Source organism: Sarcophilus harrisii, chromosome 1, assembly GCF_902635505.1.
Source record: "Sarcophilus harrisii chromosome 1, mSarHar1.11, whole genome shotgun sequence".
In the NCBI taxonomy this organism is placed as follows: domain Eukaryota; kingdom Metazoa; phylum Chordata; class Mammalia; order Dasyuromorphia; family Dasyuridae; genus Sarcophilus; species Sarcophilus harrisii.
In genome coordinates, this window is record NC_045426.1 from 330,792,863 (window position 1) to 330,814,970 (window position 22,108).

Below are 22,108 nucleotides of genomic sequence, written 5' to 3' on the forward strand. Positions count from 1 at the left end.
AACACACATTATCTTTGCTTACCTGTAACTTGCTTGGGGGAGATGGATGAAAAGGGGAAAAAGAATAAAGTTAAAAGTACACAGAAGAGCACAAAAGAATAACCAACAAGGAGGAAAAGAAAAGATGGACAGTCATGAATATAACTTCTTCTATTATTATATATGCTTTTTGGAAATGAAATTTTATTGTTATATATTTTGAATCCTTCCTGATGTTCTGCTAGGCACATAACAATGTTATTTTTTTCTTCTGTTTTTCTTTCTCTATTTATTTTTTCTTGTTTTGCATTTAGTTCAATTAAAAAAAGTAAAATACAGAAAGAATGATATCTTATATTTCAAAACAGTGGTGAGTATGGTTGGGCTAGGGGGGAAAGAAATAAGACTTTATCCATGTCAAAAAATCATAAAACAGAAATGGATTAATCCTTATAGCCAGGGAAGGAAAAACATACAAGAGGGATAAAGAGGAAAGCAAAGGTCAGTGACTAATGGCAGATGGGGAAAAAGGGAATGGCTAAGAAAGCTCTACATTCTAGTTATTTGATTTAATTTAATCTGGGTAAGCAAAATTTACAGCAAACACTTGCTATATACCTATGAATGTTTGAACATTAGATCAGTAGCTCCTGTGGGCATTTGAAGTGATAGGGAAATTACAAAATCTAAAAATGAAAGTGATTTCTTCTGGTTTGTGTTGCCAAAGAAACTATTAGCATTAAAGAGAGAGGAAATGGTAATTTGAATTTTTTTTGGGAATGCATTCTCTTATTGAAGAAAAAGAGAGTTTGGGTCAAAACATATTAGTATTATTTCTCTACTTTGATAAAGCTCAATAAATAATGATAACCACCCAGTTAGTTCCCTTTGTGCATGAGGACAGAATCACATTTAAGAATCAAGCTGGAAGGGTAGAGCATATAGGACATTTTTCTGGATGGTAATCCAGGAGAAGTAGAACTGAATATCTCAGGAAGGTTGTCTTGTGGGAGTTCATGTGACTTAGGGTGGAGCCTTTTGCCAGTGGGCTTTGTCTGGGATTCACCAATGGTAAGGATGGCCAGAAGGATTTGACCAAGATCTACAAATCCTAGAATTTTGCCATTTTGAATTGGCTGGGTCCTTGTTTTGACTATATAGGGCCAGACCATTTTTTTATGTTGGTGTAGGTAGTTAACCTTCCATATTAATGGAAGACCTGAAAAATGTTCATTTAGTGACCAGACTTAGAGGAGTCAGATTGATTTATTTTTTTGATTCTCCTGTAACAAGAACCCTTGTCCAAAAGAGTTGTACCCAGTTGTATTCATGTATTGGAAAAAAATTTCAAGGGTTAAATCAGGAAGTCCCAAAACAAAATCAGGTGATCTCATTAGAGTTTGGCAGAAAAAAGTGCCTGAGGAAAGCAGAATTAAACCTTCCAGGAGAAAAGTATCTAAAGAATACATAGAAAAGTCAGAAGAGAGCATACACCCACATCAAAGGATTGCTACAAGAACCAAAGCAGGTAATGTAAGAAAGCCATTTTGCAAACTTTAGTTAGTAATAACTAACTAACTTTAGTTATAATAAGGAGCAGCTTTAGTTGAGGATCCTTGAAGATGGTTTCAAGAGCAATGGCAGAAACAAGAGAAAGAGTCTATGGTCCAAGATATGGCAGCAATGAAGGCTCATAATAAGCAGGGAAAATTGATTCCTGAGCTGAATAGGAAGATGCTATTATGTGTGTTAGTTTATATTTGGGGTATTTAGAAATTTAAGCATTTTCTAGGCAATGTGGGGATAAATTTGGGGGATTTGGGTACCAAATCTACTTCCTAGCCCAGAGACCCAATTCTGTGTTAGGAGTCACATAAGAAAAGTCCCTTCTAGGTCAGGGAGATGAGCATCTACTCCCTAAATCCTACATGTGAGAAACGTGTAGTTGCATGAATCTAGGTCCTAGTGCCAGCACTCATGGAATAGAACTCGGGTAGCACCCAAACTGACGCCCATGCTCACAGTTTGGGTCCCTGGGTGTATGACTACAATTAAGGTCCCAAGAATTCTGTGGGTTCGCAGTCCTAAACTACAGTTTCCAAGCTTCCATTACTGTGCTTAGCTTTAACAATCAGCCAAAAGATCCAATTAGTTTTAAGCAAAAGCATTTACTTACATGGTATAGTAATAACAGTAACTAAAAATACTTTCTCCATTAATTTGATGCACAATATTCCAGAAATACATGTGATGTCATTGAGCATAATAGATACATAAAAAAAGCATACTGGCAGTGAGGCTCACACACAATGGACATAAATGACCAAGGATACTTATGTCTCCAATCTGTAGCCCTGATATTTTTTCTCATCTCATGGCATCCTTATATTACTCCCTGCAGGGTACAGTGTCTTTGTGTTGAACAGGTCACTCAACTTAGCTCTCTATTCCCTTTTTTTTTTTTTTTTTTTTTTTTTGCAATTCAGCTCTTAACTGCTAGAATTAATTCTCTGTTGAATCTAGAGCTGGCTTTCTTCTCTGCTGCAAGAGGCTGCATTCCTCTATGCTGTTTCTTGCTTTGATTCTTTTTCTCTCCGATTCATACTTAATTTTATATCTCTAATTCGGCAAGTAACTTTACTGCAAGATACCATAGCTAATGACATTGGTTAAGGGGTGAGGGAAGGAAGAAAGGGAAGAAGAAGAGAAATCTCTTCCCCACCCCCCCCGAGTATCAAAAGCTCTTTCTCTCTCTCTCAAGAGCTGGATTCTTGCAAGGCTGGATTTTTTTCTCTGTTGCTAGGGAACTCTCCTTTATTGAATGACTCACTAGAGAATATAATCATCTGTGAAAGGGCCACAAGAATATGACTGATCCTTTGTTAGCTAATAACTAATTGCCTTCTAACCTTATCAAAGAGAATTTCTTCATATCTCATAAAGGAATTATAAAATGTTTCTTTGCCTTCCGTTTAAGACACTAACTGCCCGTTATTTCCTGGTATATCAGTTGGACTGAGAGATGGAAATGCCATTGCTTAAGATGGAGTGTTCTGACCAATTCTTCTCCTTCACCCACTATTGCAACATTTGAGAATGTTAGTAACAAGACTAGATTAATGCTAAGACTTTAAAACAGCCAGTTTCTAATCTCTTGTAGTCTACACATAGAGGGAAAAAATGTCATGAGAATGCATATAAACCATAAATGTGTTTGTGTGTATGTGCTTGTACGCATGGATAGATCTGAGCCATTCTTCACATATGACCCACATAGGGGCATAATCTCCTCATCTTTATTTTCTTGTTTTATTCCTTTATTTCTATTTATCTGCCTTTCTCTAACATCATCTTCTGCATGAAGCCTTTCCTAAATCTCCAAAAAGCTGTTGTCCTCTTTTCCAGAATATTTTGTATTTAACTACTTTGTGTTTACTTGCAATTATTCATTTCCTATTTATGGTTTATATGTAATTATTGCACCTTCCATTAGAATGGACTTGATATGTACTTGTTATTTCACTTTTAGAATATAAGCTCTTTGCAAGTAGTTTCATTCTTTGCACTTGTGTCCCCACTGGCAGATAGTATATGTTTAATAAATTTGATTTTAAAAATGTACTTTGCAGTCACCATTACATATTCTGAAACCAACTATAAGACTGAACACTTTCTCAGTGTGGTGTCCTAATTTGGAATCAAGTGAGTTTAAGGAAGGCTGTCAGCACCATGGCCAGGGGAAGGAACTGGTTTGATCCATACTGAGTGGGGATAAAAGTCAGGGATCTATCTGGTTCATCTGAGCTTAATCTGGGAAAATATGCTGAGATGCTGAGATATACTGATTCAGGTCCTATCACTTTTTGCCTGTTCCATTGCAATAATTTCTTGATTAATCTCTCCTTCAAATCTTACCCATTTCCAGTTCAGCTTCTGCACAACTGCCAAAGGGATGCTCCTAAAGTCTAGGTCCCACTATATTATTCCTCACCTTCAAATGTTTCAGAGGCTTTCTGCTTCCTCCAGGATCAAATACAGACTCATCTGCTTGACAATTAAAACCCTCCATAGCTAGAAAGCAGTCTACTTTTCCAGGTTTAGTTGTGGAAGAGGATATTAGTACTCTTAAAAACACTCTACAATCTCCCAACCTGGTCCACTCCCCTGTATGTATGAATTGGTCTGAGTTATTTTTCATAAATGATCCATATATGGGCATAATCTTCTCTTTATTTCCTTGTTTTACTCTATTTTTCCATATTCTATCTATCTCTCTTCCTTTGCACAGGATGTTTCCCGTGCCTGAAATCTCAGTCCTTACCTCTTCCTTTACCTTTTAGAAATTCTCTTAAAACCTAATTTAAAATTTTAAACTTAAATTTATATGAGACTTACTTGATTCTTCCAGGCTGAAATTCCTCCTTGAAATGACTATAGATTTAATTATATGTGTACATGTTGTAACCCTAACTCCTTGAGGGCAGGGACAAAACAGTCCCTTGGATTTTTTTTTTTATCTCTGTATTCCTAGCCAACTCCAGTATTTAGTAAATGTTTCTTGAATGATCAATTAATTTTTTTGTGAGAGTGAGCTTAGAGATGAAGAGACTTCTAAAACTGTCCTGTCCAATTCCTTTATTTTACAGATGAGGGAAGAGAGCCATAGTAAGATTAAGTGTCTTTCTCAGTGTCATACAGATAATAAGCACCAAAGAAGAGATCTGAATCCAGATCTTCTGATTCCAGAGCCAGTGCTCTGTGCCATACTGATTTATGTTTAGAACAGAGGAAGGGGAGATAGGTAGTACGGTGGAGAAAGTGCCAGGCCTGGAGTGAGGAGGACTCATGTTTCTGAGTTCAAATCTGGCCTCAGACATTTACTAGCTCTATGACTCTGGGTAAGTCACTTAACACTGTTTGCCTCAGTTTCCCTCATTTGTAAAATGAGCTGGAGAAGGAAATGGTAAACCACTATAATAGCTTTGTCAGAAAACTCTAAATGGGGTCATGAAAAATTGGATATGACTGAAAAATGACTGAACCAAGAAGGAAGGGCTATTACAAGTTGACAGTAGGTTTGATTAGGGTGTTCTTTGGGCCTCTAGGTGGTTAAGGTTCTCTGTATTGTGAAAACAAGACCTGGGCTTTGAATAAGGCTCTTGAGTATATGATCTATAAGATGGGAAAATTCCCCTCACTTGCACTTGACTCCGTATTTCTTTCCTATTGCTCTAATTTACAAGGAGATAGCCTTGGGAAGGGAAGGGAAGAAGCATTATTATAATCTTTGGGTGGTAATTACAACCCATATGGGTTCTCATAAAAGTGAATATGGGGGTCATGGAATTATGATTTATTATCACCAAATGCTTAATTCATATAACTTATTTTATATACCTACATACTCAGGATCATGTAAAAATTTCTCAGGTGAAAAGGGTCACGAGTGGAAAAAAATAATAAGTCCTGCTACTCTATCTTCTACTCAACTGTCAAATTTACCTTCCTAAATTACAGATCTGACCATGTCCCTTCCCTTTTCAATAAACTTCAACATCTTGCTATCACCTCTAGGATCAAAGCTCTTCAAAACCTGCCTCTTCCTATTTTTCCAGTCTCTTTATACCTCTCCTACCTCCTGCACCCATTCCATACAGATATATTTTGCAATATAGTGATATTGGACTCCCATCACTTATTCTATCTCCTGGCTCTGGAAAATTGCACTTGCCATCCTTCTGTCTGGAATCCCCAGCTTTGTTTAAATCCAGTTAAAGTCCTATCTTCTTTAAAAAGCCTTTCCTGATCTCCCTTAATTTCAGTATCTTCCCTCTCTTGATTATTTCCAATTTATCCAAAATATCCAAGTATGTCTGTACATAGTTGTTTGCATTTTGCCACCCCATTAGACTGGGAGCTCTCTGAGGAGAGACATTGGCTTTTTTCTTTCTTTGCACAGTGTCTGGCACCTAAAAAGTGCTTAATTACTGCTTGTTGGCTGATTGTCAGAGAATCAGTTTTCTGTAAGGGTCATGTTTGTTAGAAAAAGGCCATTCATAGAATAGTCTTTCCAAGACCATCTCAGATGAATTTATAATAGGGTACTTACAACTCTAATGGAATGCTTGAAGCCTTAAGTGTAAAATGCACTGAGAAATAGTTTGTGATCACTCAAATATATTGAACCTAGTAATACATGGTAAGATTTTTAGAACCATTTGAAGAAACACATAAACTAATTAATGGAATTACAGTAATATTTCATCATAACATATATCTTTATATATTATTTATTTATTATATATATAAATTATATTATTATATATAATATATCTTTATTCTATGAATTCAGATATATGAATATAACCATAAATATGTTATATTGTGCTCCCAGTTTTTATCCTTTTCCCAGCTACCAGGCTAAGAAAAGGGTTCCACTCATTTTCTTCTTTTAAACTAGGACATGGAAATTATCATGACCACACACATACATTACACAAGCACATGTGTAGCCACACAGAAGTAGAACCTTAGGTCTGCAAGGTCTCCAGTGAATACTGGAGAAGAAGGAAATTCTCTCTTTAATAGGTAGAGCTCATGGCTACTCTTCTTGCCATCCTGCAGCCTATGCTTGAAGAAAAAAGGCCTTTGTCTAGCTTTAAAATCTCTTAATTCTTTATATATCTTGTAGGGGAAAAGTCAATGAGCAGGAGAAGGAGAGAGAGAAAAGAATAACAAGAAGTAAATTTGGGGTTAGAGTCAATAAAAGGAAGGAATTTTAGTGGAAACCAACAAATGACATAAACAGGCAAATGAGACAGATCTAAGTAGTCCCAGTCTGGTCCTTGTTCCAAAAGTTGATTTTTAAAGTTGTTTTGAAAAGTTTTTTGAGAGTTGATTGACTCACCTCATTCCATACTGCAATTTGCCTGTTGTTCCATCTGGACGTTCCAGTGGACAGCAGCTTTTTCATGTTTCCAAGAAACAGCACTTTGTTGGCTCTGTGAGATTTGTAGTTTGCTTCCTACAAGAAGATGACACACCGTATGAGTATGAAGACATAATTTTAGTGGATCAATGATTACCCTCTCTCAAAAAGGTGGGAAGGAATCAGTTATGATTTTGTGTACTATTCTGGTAAAGGATTTCTCTGTATGATTATTCCTGAAGATTCTCTGTGTCATTATTTTCTGAGAATGACTTGAAGAAGCTTAAGGAGATAAAAATTCACATGGAAATCCATGAACATAAAGATGAGAGCAGCTGAATGAGAATAAAATAGAACCATTATAAATTCTTTATCCAGAAATTTCCTAATTCAGGCTTGGAGTTGATAAATAGCACTGATAGAAAATTATTTTAAATTATTTTTAAGCATTGGGTGTACATGGATTGTTCTTCAGATTCATGGAATCCTAGAATGGAAAGAACCTCAGAGTTAGCTGAGTCCAACCTCTATCTGAAACATAATCTCCTCAACACCAAAGTCGGGAGGCAGGAATCATTTCCACAATGATAGGATGCTAAATGTCTTCAAACTTCAAACTTTGTGTAAAATATGGCCTTATAAATAAATATAATATAAAATATTGATATAAAAAGTTGTTCTAGATTTGTAAGGAAGAAGAAATGGAAAATTTTTTTGTAATGACTTATATACTATATGTTTCTGTGGTTTAGTTGTGAGAATTCTGTTAATCAGGATAGACCATAACTCCTCTATCACATCCTAGATCTTATGCGAGGTCTTGAAGAGCTACTGACACTGAAAAATTCATCATCCTACACCCAAATTTACATTTTTCTAAACGTTGCTAAACAGTCTTCAAATGATATATATGAGATAGTATAGTATAACACACAAAGTACTAGAGTTGAAGGTAGGAAGTCCTGGGTTTGAGTCTTTTCCCCAACACTGACTGACACTAGACAAATCATTTACCTTTTCTCAGCCTCAATTTTTTAATCTGTAAAGTGGGGATAATAATAGCAAGCTACAAGATTGAGCTGAAGGTAAAATGAGATATTTATATAAAATATTTTTCAAAGCTTGAAGGGTAAACAATAGCAATGATACTTTAAAAAATAAATTTGATAGATATATTTTGTTTTTATATTACCTGTATTTTCTCCTTTATTTCTTGCCCTTCCCTTTCTCCATCTATTATAACAAAGAATTGTCTATTAATCTTATATAGTTAATCACTGAGCCTACACTTAAAGTCATTTCTACTTGATGGGAACTGTCATGATTTGAATTTTGACAGCATAACCCTCAAGAATTCAGGGTCATCTCTATAGTAAATGAGCTATCAGAAGATTTTAGTGAAGGACAATAAAGATAAAAAATTCAGAATACAACAATAAATATGGCATTTGGGGAGTTGAAATTTTAGAGAAGGAAAATTTTTCATTCCCCCCAGCAAAAAATTGGGGAATTCATTTCTCTCTCTAGGGCTCAATTTCCTTATTTGTAAAATTTGAGATTTAGAATATATGATTTCTAAGATTTCTACCGCTATAAAGGTTTTTCATTCTACATTAATAGGTATGAAATTTTTTTTTAGTGAAGTAAAAATGACGAACAAAGGTAAATTTGGCATTTTAAAATTATTGTCCTGTAAGTTTTGATATAGATAGAACAATAGAATTGCAGAGCAAGAATGCCCTTGAAGCCCATTCAATTCATACCCCTCATAATGAGACCCTACACAACTGATGTTCTAGCTTTTTCTCAATACCTTTTCAATAGCTAAAAATTAGTTTTTCCTTATGTCAAACTGAAATCATCCTCTTTGCAATTTCTATGCATCCCTGATTTTTCTGCTCACAGTCATGGACTCTGTAAGTCTTCATTTTTGGGGGAATAAATATCCTAAGTTCCTTCCACTGATCCTTGTATAGCATGGTTTTGAGTCCCCTAGCCATCTTGTTTCCACTTTTTTGGATGTGCTCTGTCTACTCCATCAATGTCCATCTTAAAATGTAGCACCTAGAATTGAGCTCAATAACTTCAGTTCATTAGCAGAATAAAACTGCTAATTTGTACAGTTGTTCAGTTATTTTTTAAGTTGTGTCTGACTCTTTGTGACACCATTTGGGGTTTTCTTGGCAGAGATATGGAGAAATTTGCCACACCCTTTTCCATCTCATTTTATAGATAAGGAAACAGAGGCTAACAGGATTAAGTGACTTGCCTAGGATCACAGAGGTATAAAGTGTCTGAGGCTAGATTTGAACTCAGGAAGATGTGACTTCCTGATTCTAGGCTCATCCTTCTATCTACTGGGCCAATTAGCTGTCCTGCTAATTTGTATTATTTTGGGAATGAATATATATGGAGGAAATTAGTTTAAATGAGTAAGAAGTGTGAATTATAGACAAAATAAAAGAAATGTAGTTTTATTATTTTTAAGAATTTGAAGCAACTTCAATTAGGGAGTTACAGAAAAATGAAAGACAGTTCTTAACAAGGTCATTCACCTTGCACATGGGTGCAATCCAGCATAAATAACAATGAAAGTAGATGAGAGAAGAAAGCATTTTTGTTTGTTCCTGCTCTAATGAAGTAAGTCTGAGGTGCCTACTTTGGGATTTATATGCTTTGAGTCATCATCTCATCTTGTGATGGTCTCCTTGCAGAATAAATGGTATCTGAGAATCAAAATCCCTCAGCCACTAAAAGCCATCACAAGAAGAGAGAGGAGGAAGAGAACAAAATGTTCTTACGAGGAAGACAGGCAGAACAAAGTCTGGAATGATGCCATTGTTGAGATAGTTCAAGTGTAGGCAGTAGCATCAGGCTCAGGGGTGAGCTTTCATTTTGAAATAAAGATTATGAAGCAGCTAAGGAAATGATCAACACCTAACCCCTGACCCTAGTAAGAAAAAAATACTTCCACTGAATTTCAGAATCTAGTTTTTTAAAAAGATTTTTTAAATAGCAGAGAAGAATAATTTGTAATTATTTTTTCTTGTTCAATCATTTTAGTTATATCTGACTATGATCCCTTTTGGGGTTTTCTTGGCAAAGATACTGGAGTGGTTTGTTATTTCCTTTTCCAGCTCATTTTACAGATCATAAGATTAAGACAACTGGGGTTAAATGACTTGCCCAAGGTCACACAGTTATAAGTGTCTGAGGCTGAACTTAGGAAGATGAGTCTTCCTGACTCCATGTATGGCACTTTATTCACTGCACTACCATCTCTATTTAAATAGTAAAGGGATAGGAATTAGATCTTCTTTTTCATTGATATAGTGAATTTCCAAGTGAAGTCACTAATGCAAGTTGGTGCCTTCTTTGCAACTTAGAGAGTTGCCCAGAGTGCTGAGATGTCATTTGATTTGCCCAGGATCCCGTCTCCAGAATGTTTCAGAAGCATGGCCTAAATGTAGTTCTATATACTGTTACTCTATCTACAAAGCCACATCATCTTTCCATAACAAATGACTATTTGGAAACAGTTTGTTCTCAAGACTAAGTTTTCCTTCTTGCAATCTTATCTGCATTATTCATCTGCCTGTTTTTCACAAAGAGCCAAATGTAAATTTTAATCTAGCCTCTGACCAAATTATTGCATCAATCTATGATGAGAGACCAGACATGATGGTGTGGTCTGAATTAATGTGACTTTATCACACACTCTTATTCCATTTGTTCTCTAACCAGCCCTCATGGGGGAAAAAACCATCAAGACATTTATCTTATTGAAAAGCATAATCTTGCATATTGCACCTGTAAGACTTTTCCTGCGCGGGGGTCAAAAACCCTTATCTTTCTGTCCTTACAGGTGGTTGCGAGCAGGCTGCCATCTGTGTTGAATGACATGGAGAGGATCACATCTTGGTGAAAGTCAATTGTCTTCACTGGGTTCGAAATTACAGACTCTTTTGTGTCGAGGTTCCATATCATTAACTAGAAAACAGAGAAATGAAACTCTTAGCATCTTTCCCCCACTCTCATTCATTTACCTGACAATGAACACGCACACAGGACATGGCAGCACATTGTTAGTATTCAACAAGGTAGTGAAACACAGTAATCCCATGTGGAATAATCTGGAAATGGGCTGGGGAAGGTATTTGGTTCCTTTGTCCCTGAAGTCAACAGAAGATTCAGAAGGTAGAGTTGGGGAAGAGAAAAAAAAAGATCATAGATTTAGCACTGAAAAAGAGATCATCTGGTCCAATTCCCTCATCTTACAGATGAGTGAGAACCAGAGAGATTTGCTCAGGCTTACATAAATAGTAAAAAGAGTTAGAATTTGAACCCAAGTTCTGTAATTATAGTCGATTTTTTTGGACATATTGAAATATCAGTGTAGCAAGATAAGGTCCTAGTAGGATCCTATAGATACATATTTTTATCATTATCTATATGTGTATATATACATATATATATACATTTCTACATTGCCCACATATATATCTATATATGTGCATATTTATAGACATATAAGTATAAATACTTTTCTTTTTTTCTAGATTTTCCTCAAATACCCTGCATTAAATCTACACATTTGACATTTGAACATTTAGAAATTAATGATGCATGGGAAAAAAGTCCTCAAGCAAAAAGTAGAGAGGGGGATTTTTCCCCTCTTAGCATTTTCCTTCAAATTCATTAACCTTATAATAACCATTGACTAACCTTATAATCATAACCAGTGCTAAAGAGAATATTAGCAGCAGTTGGGTGCCATTCCAGGAGTCCAACCCTTCTTGAGTGACCAAGTAGCTCCTTCTTTGAGATAGTGATGTTTCTTGCCAGGAATTGCTTTGGAATATCCCATATCTTAATCTAGTAGCAGGCAGGACAAAACAATATATTTTATAAATGCTGAAACCTTATCATTTGTGAGAAATATATTATTATTACAACCATCATCAACACTGGTAGGACATCTTGCAAATTATAAATTTTAAGAGACTGGACAGACACTGGGCTCTCCACTAGCCCTGTCAGGCAGATCAGCCCTTGCACTCTTGAGGATGGCAAGCCTATTGTGCAAGATACTCTTCTATGTCTCTGCTCCTTCCTCCCGGCCTCTTCCTCCCCAATATACCAAGCAGGACTGGGGGAGGGAATTTCTCTTTTGCTCTGAAGCTGCCCTTGGAGGTCTCTTTCTGGGACTGCCCTTGTCTGAATGGTCTTTAAAAGACTAATTCCAGAGACCTTACAGAGGCCGATATGAATATACTGAAAGAGATTGAATTACGTATTTATTCAGGGTCTGTCTGCTTTTATCACAGAAATCAAGATTATTTTTTCAGTTATCTTTACATTCTCTTCTATACATTTCAAAGATATTTACATTTCTTTTTTTGAGATAGAAGCAGATACAATTCAATTCTCCAAGAATTTTTTGAATGCATGCTAGGTGAAGAATGACTACAGAGGTAATACCTGGATCTAAAACAAATTGACCATTTTAGATGAGAAATACCCACATCCGGAATAAATGAAAGTGCCATTTTACGTGGTGAAGGTGCTTGCTCCCAGATCCATTTTTGGGGGAGAGAGAAGGGTAGTCACGGGCATTAGCATGAGATTGGATATAGTTTCCTTTATCAATGAGAAAATGATTGCTTGGGCAGCTAAGGGCTCAGTATTTGAAAGCTCAAAGAGAACTCATTGGTCTTACATGTTGAGAGATTTATTTCTAAGGGAATGATTCTCTGCAAGATCAGGCCCAGCGAGGATTCCATTAGTATATACTGGGGTTCATAAGGCTAAATGGATCTACAAATCATTTCAGGAGAGCCATTAACACCTATTTCCTGCCAGTAATTTCCGTGCACACTTCTGCTTCTAAATTAGAATTGTACAGACAGAATTATACTCATTAGCGACTTGATAACAAGAAGGAAGAGCCAGAACAGTCATCTTAGAACCAGGTTAGGTAAGGAGAAGGGTGGTGAAATTTATTTAACTTCTATTAAACATAAACAAGCAGAAAAGATCTTTGGGCTGGTCTTTAAATGACAGAAGGAAAGGTATAGGGATTGGATATCAGATAATAAAATTTTTGTTGCTCTACATCTTAGAAACTTTCAAATGTAGCGGTCACTACTTTTGGAACACTTTCCACATTTTTAATAATTTTTTTTTTCATTTGAAGTGTGCAGTTTTGCTTATTGATCTAGTTAGTGATAGGAGATAGACCTATGATTTGTTGATATATGGAGTTCCCTGGTGAGGATCCATCCCCACCAGTGCAGCGTGGTACCTTCTCTGGGAGTTCTAAAAAATTACATGACATGTCCAGAAAGTCTGTGTCAGAAGTGGAATGTGAACCTGGCTCTTCTTAGTTTTGATGCTAACTCTATCTACTGTGCCAGGGTGCTTCCTAAGGGTGAGATAAATTTCTAAAAAATACCTTCAGGGTCCAGGTATTTAACCCCATTTTCAGATGAACTTATTAAGAATGATAGACACAGACATAGCAACACTATGTAGTCTACCTTCTTCTTCCTCATTCCAACCACCTTCTTGGTGAATGATTTCTACTTACTTAAAATTGTCTTTGCTGATGTTTTCAGGAAAGATGGAGCACTTAGGGAAACTTAGGGAAGGTGAATTGCTTTTCATTTCCCCAGATGTGTTGGGAGAGTGGGATACAGAAAGGTGAGAATTTACCGTGGCATCTTCAGAACAGGAGGCTATTACAAAATCATCAAAAGGGTTCCACTTGATGTCCAAAACGTTGCCTTTGTGGCCACAGACCTTTGGGTAATGTGGATCGAGCTTTCCTGTCTGCAAAAGAAATGACAGATGGAATCTTTGTGAGTTAGGGTGTCTATAATCCAAGAGACGATCTCCCTAGACCTTAACTTTGGAGAATGGAGTTTCAGTACCATGGATGGTTCTGCTTTTGGAGTGAGATTTTTCTTAGGCTTCTAGAACACATGCTCCGCTGGAACTCAGCAATCCAGAACCCTAGAGCTATAATAGACTACCTAGCAGGGGTCCTCAAACTATGGCCTGCGGGCCAGATGCCGCAGCTGAGGACGATTATCCCCCTCCCCCAGGGCTATGAAGCTTCTTTATTTAAAGGCCCCGAAACAAAGTTTTTGTTTTTACTATGGTCTGGCCCTCCAACAGTCTGAGGGACAGTGAACTGGCCCCATTTTAAAAGTTTGAAGACCCCTGGGCCCTAGGCCATCAATTCATACTGCAGACATTGTTTGGAAGGTAGGTGGCTCAGGGGGTCAGTGTTGGCTTTGGAACTAGATGACCAGACACTAGCTATAGGCAAATTACAATATTTCTCAGCCTTTCTGAGTAATAATAGCACCTTCCTTCCAGGGTTGTTGTGAAGATCAAATGTGATAACATATATATGGATTTATGTCTATATACATATATCCTACACATATACATACATACGTAGTGCTTTGGAAAAATGCTAGCTTTCAGTGTCTACTTGAAAAAAAAATACTGTTCTCAGGGAAACAGTAAATTTAGTTAAATAATCTTTTCAAACTTAAAGAAATGGCAGGGGTATAAGATAGAAACATATCTATGTAATGTATATAATTAAATAACATATTTATATATAATTATCATACAATATATATTAAATAAATGATATATAATATAGCTATAATTTAAATAATAGTTTATATTACATAAGCATAAACTATAAATAATTTATATGTTTAATATATATACTCCTTCTCCCAGGGGTCCTCAAACTTTTTAAATAGGGGGCCAGTTCAGTGTTCCTCAGACAGTTGGAGGGCCAGACTATAGTAAAAACAAAAACTTTGTTTTGTGGGCCTTTAAATAAAGAAACTTCATAGCCCTGGGTGAGGGGGACAAACGTCCTCAGCTGTCGAATCTGGCCCGCAGGCCGTAGTTTAAGGACCCTGCGACTAGACTCTCTATCAGGACCACTCTTAGTCCTATCATGTTGACTTCTTCCACTAATGATAATTGCAAGCCAAAATCACTTGGTCCATGAACCGCTAACACGCAAAAAAATCTATCTTACTATACTTATTATTCTTCAACATATACTATTTCCACATAGCATACATATTTCAAAGAGATAGTTTATATTGCAGAAGTATAAATAGTTTATATATCTGAAAGGTATAAATAGATTACCATGTGAGGTCTGAATTGGAAAGTCATTCTAAGTGTGTGCTAGAACCAGCTCCTACAAGGCCATAAGAACACATTATTAAATTTTTAGCATGAGCATTTACATCTCAGAAATGAGCAAACAGTACAAAAATTAGGGCTTGATATATTATTTTGCTGATTGCCTAGGATTTAAATTTTTTAATATGAGCATTTACATCTCAGAAATGAGCAAACAGTACAAAAATTAGGGCTTGATATATTATTTTGTTGATTGCCTAGGATTTAAAAATTGATGTAGAAACTGTTAATTCAAGTTAAATGAAAGGATGTGGTTTTCTTCCTCCCATCTGCCAGAAAGCCAATTGTTAAACATTTAACCAGAACATCCCTGGTCATAACTGTTAGAGAAATTCAGGGATCATTTCATGCTGAACTGGGCTATCAAGAATAGATATGAGAAGGAGGAAGGAGGGCATTTTGGATATTGAGAACTATGTGACCAAAGGCAGAGGGACAAAAGAGTACAGGGCATGTTTGGGATGAGGGTATGGGATAGATAGCTATTTTGGTTGCAATATGTGGAGGAGATAAGGGATATGGGTTATCCCATATCTTGGGGTATAACCTATAACTTGAGCAGGAATTCCCATTCAAATGGGTAGCTCAAACCATTGCTTGTAGACCACCTTGGATGATGAACTCATTGCCTCCTGAAGGAGTCCATTCCAAGTCCAAAGGTTTTGGAAAACCTTTATTGTTAGGAAGCTTTCCCCCGAGTAGCTATGTATCTCCAAACTTATACGAATATAATTTTGTCCTTTGGAACCAACCAAGAAAAAAAATTATTTCCTTTTCCATATGACAACTTCAAATACCCAAAGACAGCTATCATGTATTCTGTAAATTTTTTCTTCTCTTGGATAATCACATAAGTCATTTCAACTGATCTAAGTATAGCATAGTTTTAAATTCTTTTTATCATCATTGTCAATTTTTTTGGGCTGTCTCTAGCTTGTCAATCTCCTTTCTAAAATATTTAAGCCAAAGCTGAACACAGTTAGGGAAAAATATCAAAGGATTATAACTTCCTTATTTTTTTATTCAACTGAATCTTTTTTTATTATGTTCTACTTTTATGAGATGGAGGGAAATTATGACAAAACAAGTTTATGATAAAAGATTTATTCAAGGAACCTTCTGGTCAACAGAATCTATTTTGCTGTCCAAATTTATATTGCTTTTTAATAATTCCTGTTCTTTACAGTGATGACTGCTCAGGCAGTCTTAGGGTCATCAAATTCAATTATGGTTTCTTACTATTTTTGCTAAGGCAAGAAAGTAAATTCAAACATTTTAGAAAGAATTTTTAATGAGAAGAGTTGGGACCAAGAGGACTTTCTAATTAACATTTAATCATCAGAACATTCAGCTAGTCTGAACACTAATCCCTATGCCTTCTGAATAATTAGGGTTTTTACTATTTTTATTTTAATAGCTACCTAAACCAAACTTAAACTGTGGGTTGCAACCCCATATGAGAGGGTCACAAAAAATTGGACAACAGTAAAGTAAATATTCCACCAAGATTTAATTCTTTATGTAAAAACAAACAAGCATATCCATCTCATTAGTATGCAGATTTGCTTTTTAAAAAATAAATGGTAAAATTCTATGAATACCAAAATTGTTTTAAAATAAATTTCTTTATGATTTATTATTTTGTTTGATTTGCATTGTTATTTTATATACCTATATAACTAAAGTCAAATAAAAATTTTTCTGGTGGAAAGGAGCTGTGAGTTTAAAAAAGTTTAAACTGGCCTAAACTAGGGAAAGTTCGTTGCCTCTCTCCCAGTTATTTCCTCACTGACTGAACAGCTACCTTTAAAGAGGAGTATTTTCAGAGGGGTTACTTATTTTTTGTCTTCATAAAAGTTTGCACAAGAAAAATAATTACACCGAACCTAACTAGACCTCTCTTGGCAGCTCTTTTCTTGTTTAATGGGGAAGAAAATGGCACTTATAATACTTCTCTCCACAAGGTGGCTGTGTTTACTGAATCCTACCAGTGCAAGGTATCTTTCTAGTCTATTCAAGGCTTATAAACTTTCTCTCCAGTACCAAATGAAGTCATGTTTTCACAATTATTCACTTACAGCTGCCAGACAAGAGAATTCAGGCCGCTAAGGGAATTTTATTTTTGCAACCTGGAATTATCAGTATGGCTGTCTACATGGATGCAATTAAGCGGAAAAATTGTTTTATTTGGATTTAAAACTTGATCATTGATGACTGTAGCCTAATTTAGATCTCTGATTTCCTGACTATAATAATAGAAGTATAGTAGCTAATTTGGTCCCTATTAACAACCTGTTTAAAATTTGCCTTCCTTTCATAGTGACCTTGATTCTCAGAGTTCCTGAACAAGTAGTAAGTATCAGGAACTGTGGGTAATAACACTAACAACTACTATTTATATAGCTCTTTAAGCTTTGCAAAGTGAACAGATATTATCTCATTTTATACTCCAACAACTCTTTGATAGGAGCTATTATCACCCCCCACTTTATACATGAGGAAACAGAGGCCCAGGTGGTTTAATGACTCAGATGTGGTCATATTGCTTGTAAATATATAATTAATGTATAGAGTGTTCTAAATTGGAGTCAGAAAGCCCTGAGTTTGAATCCCTCATCATAGACATCCTAGCTGTATGACTCTCATTTACAGTGATTTATACTAATCATATACATATATATATGATTATGTCATGAAAATGACGTATGAAAAATAAATATATATAAGGCTTTCTGAGCCTTAGTTTCCTCAAACGGGAATAATAATACCTGTAGCATTTATTGTACAATGTTATAGTAAGGTTCAAATGAGAACATGGATGCAAAATGCTTTGCAAACCATAAGCATTATATAAGTAATCAGTTATTATTGTTACTTGACAGCAAACATTATTCTCTTTTGGTGAATCAGGAAAGAAACTGAAAATCCTGGGACCTGAAATTTAGGCATTTTGCTTAAAGGTAAGTATCAGGCTTAAAGTCTATAAAAAGACTCTTTCTTACTTTTATTTTATTGTTTCTTATAAAATTTTTTATTTTCAAAACATATGCATATATAGTTTTCAACCTCTGGAAAATCTTGTGTTTCAATTTTTTTTCTCTCCCTTCCTTTCCTTTATCTCTCTCCCAATGGTAAGCAATGCAATATATGTTAAACATGTGCAATTCTTCTATATATTTTTCCACAATTATCATGCTGCAAAAGAAAAATGAGATCCAAAAGGAAAAAAAAAATATGAGAAAGAACACAAAATACAACAACAATGACCACAACAGTGAAAATATTATGTTGTGATCCACACTCAGTTCCCACAGCCCTCTCTTTGGGTGCACAAGTCTTTCTCCAGCACAAGTCTTTTGGAATTGGCTTGCATTATCATTATTGGAAAAGAGTCATGTCTGTCACAGTTGATCATCGTATATTCTTCCTGTTACTGTGTACAATGTTCTCTTGGTTCTATTCACTTCACTTATCATCAGTTCACTTAACTCTCTCCAGACCGCTCTGAAACCATCCTGCTTTCTTATAGAACAATAATATCCCATGACATTCATATATCATAACTTATTCAGCTATTCCCCAATTGATGGGCATCCACTTAGCCTCCAGCTTCCCACCACTACAAAACGGGCTGCTACAAACATTTTTGCAGTTGTGGGTCCTTTCCCCTTTTTATGCTCTCTTGGGGATACAGGCAGTCCTAGTAAGACTTTTACTTTTATACTTACATAAGAACTCTAACAAGGATTGGGGAATGCAAAGCTGAGGGACATTTGAAGAAAAGAATATTTTTATTATTCTGAGCAGACACACCTTTGGGTTGGGAGGGATACCATATTTCACATTCTTGCTTCAGGTACATTACCTAATGAGGTAATGCTTCTGTATTCTCCTTCCACTAGCAGGGGCAGAGAAAGGGGGGGAAAGCACCTACTATGTGACAAGCGGGCAGTAGGTGATGCAATAGATAGAGCACCAGAATTGAAATCAGAGTCTCATATCCTAAATTAAAATCTGGCTTCAGACACTTACTAGTTGTGCAAACCTGGACTTGTCACTTAATCCTATTTCCCTCAGTTTCCTCATCTGTAAAATGAACTGGATAAGGAAATGCAACTCCAATACCTTTGCCAAGAAAACCCCAAATGGGGTCACAAAGAGTCAAACACAACTGAAAAACAACTCAATAAAAACAAAATGACTGACCTTCAGTTTTACAGTTAGTGTCAGGACTGGGATTTCAATCTAAGTCTTCATGATTGCCTGCCACTTTATTTTGTATTCAGGAATGGAGAAAATGAGAGACTAAAATGCTACAGTTACCTTGTGTTTAGGGACCTCACAGAAATGATAACATTTCTTTCACACATGGAATGATTATAACAAAATAATTCTGTTTTCTTCTCCAAAGAATTAAAGAGTTGGTCTAAATATTTCTAAAGTCCCATCAAGTGACTTCCTCTCATATATCCTGTGTAGATGACCTAACTAGTGTAACGAGTATCTTTTGACATCCTATAGGTGCTGCCTATTTGGTGTTTCTACTTTTTGCCACATCTATTTCCTATTCATTTATTTCTTTGGCAAACAAATCATTTCAGGTGACATGCTCTGACAATTGATATCCATTGCATTACCCCATTATACTTTGTGTCATCCATGATTTTAATTTTTTTCAAGGTAAATCCCCTCCAGCAGTGTGCTGAAACTAGCTGAACCAGCTCAGGAGGGTGGATTGTTAAATTTTAAGTGTAAAAATTCATACCTCAGAAATAAAAAACAAATGATACAAATCAGGGCTTGATTTATTCTTTTTTGATTGCCTAGACCTAAAGAAAGCAATGGAGAAAATGTTTATAATGCAGATTAAACTTAAAAGTATGTTCTGAACACATTCCTCTCTTCCTCTTCTCAAGATGGTTGTTAAACATTACTTGACACTGGCTCTTTTGTCTGGAGCATTGTAACATTTGTTAGTGGGGAAATAACTTTTGAATGACTGTGGACAGCCTGAGGAGACACCACAATATTACATGGCTTAATTCAATTAGCACAATATCTTTTGCCACATTGGAGTACCTGAAGAATCTCAGTATTTTTAAAGAATTAAATCATCCAATCCAATCCAGTAACCATTTATTAAGCACCTATTGTATGCAACAACCAGGAACTCAAAAACAAAATGAAAAATGCTAGATTTTTGTAAGGCATTTTTCTTGACCTTATTGCATAACTTTATAGTTTCTTGTTTTAAGCCTCTCTTACTATTGATTATTCAGAAGTTTGTGTGTAGGATATATCAGATATGCCCAGACATACATATGTATCCAAAAATTATGGAATTCTGTATTAATTTGTTAATTTTTAAAAATTACAATTTAGATACATGCTAGTTTCTTTAGTTTGATGAATAAACTGTTCTTTATAATTGAGCATTGAATAAATATTTATCTCTAAAAATAAAATTATCACATTAATCATATGCTGTACAGAACTATGAAAGGTTTACTAAATAAAGTTATCTTTGTGTTTGCATCTATGAAGGAAGCCTGTATGACTCTAACATACGTACAAGACACTAGTGGAAGGAGAATCTTTAAAGATTTTTTTTGGTAACCATTAAATAAAAATCATAGTGGGATTTTCTATTCTCTACATTTATCCTTTAATTGTGAGAACTATGAAGATGTGATCTGCTGTGGATACCCTCGATCCTTACTTAGATTATTCTCATAAAAAATTTATAGATATATTTATAATTCTTGGTTGCTTTCCTCTCCCCCCACTGTAATAATTTTTCTATCTAGAATACAATCATCTTTTCAGTCAGATTCACAACCTCAGAGTCATTCTTGACTCTAAAATTTCCCTCACTCTTATGTCTAATTAGTTGTCAATTCTTTTGTTTTTTCACCCTCACAATATATCTCAAATCTGTCCACTTTCCAATGACCAATTCAATTCCTTGACACTTTTCCTTTTGGCTATTTCAACAACCTCCTCATTGATCTTCCTACTTCTGTTTGTTTTTCAAATCCATTATTAATATAGTTGCTAGAGTGAATTCCTAAAGCACAGGTATAATCATGTCATTCTCCTGTTCAGTAACCCTTAGTGATTCCTGACTATCTTCAGGATGCATTACAACCAGTTTTGCTCTAACAGTTCTGTCAAATTCAAATAGAAACAGGGCCATCAAACTGTGCATGTCATTATATGGCAAAGAGCCACTGATTAATACTTTTGTGCTCATACATATGTGGTCCTAAAAATCTCCTTTATGTGCAGCTCAGCACAATAAAAACCATAGAACTTATGGGGAAAAAAACATTAAACATTTCAGCAACACACCCCAAAACAAGAAACAAAGGAACCTAATAAAATGGTAGCACAGTTTTAAACATGTTAAACAGTTAAGAAAGACATTAATACAGTAATAATAAATAGTAGTGTTGTCCCAGTTTCTACAAGACATGAGCTGGCTAAGTGGAATAGTTGTGGGTGAGAGAATGATCTTGGTGACATTCACCAAAGGGACTGGACTTCAGTCATGGTGGAAGGTAAATGGAAGGGTTAGGGTTGAATCAATTCTCGACCTACAGTTCCTACTGCATCAAAATATATAATAATAATAAATATGGCACTTTGACTTGAAAAAGACTTGAAGTTTGTAGAAATGAGTGTGGCAGAAGGGTTTTATCTTATGTATTATTGTGAAGTAGTGCTGCTTTTTTAAAAAATAGCTTTTTATTTTCAAAATATGTACAAAAATAGTTTTCAGCATTTACCCCCGCAAAACCTGGTGTTCCAAAATTTTCTCCCTCACTTCCCTCCACCCCCTCTCCTAGACAGCAAGTAATTCAATATATGTTGAACACGTGCAGTTCTTCTATACATATTTCCTCACTTATCATGTTGCACCAAAAAATCAGATCAAAAAGAAAAAAAATAAGAAAA

The 22,108-nt window shown here is 35.5% G+C and overlaps 1 protein-coding gene across 2 annotated transcripts in view; it reads right to left on the bottom strand.

Annotated features, from left to right (window-relative positions):
- Window positions 1–22,108, bottom strand: part of CORO2A (coronin 2A) — a 158,335-nt gene that overhangs the window by 25,202 nt on the left and 111,025 nt on the right. For both annotated transcript variants that reach the window (XM_031945559.1, XM_031945558.1), the window contains exons 3-6: window positions 13,622–13,738; window positions 11,633–11,782; window positions 10,718–10,897; window positions 6,887–7,003 (exon numbers count right to left, since the gene is read on the bottom strand). In XM_031945559.1, the coding sequence (XP_031801419.1) occupies window positions 6,887–7,003; window positions 10,718–10,897; window positions 11,633–11,782; window positions 13,622–13,738 (564 nt within the window). The remainder of the gene's footprint in view (window positions 1–6,886; window positions 7,004–10,717; window positions 10,898–11,632; window positions 11,783–13,621; window positions 13,739–22,108) is intronic.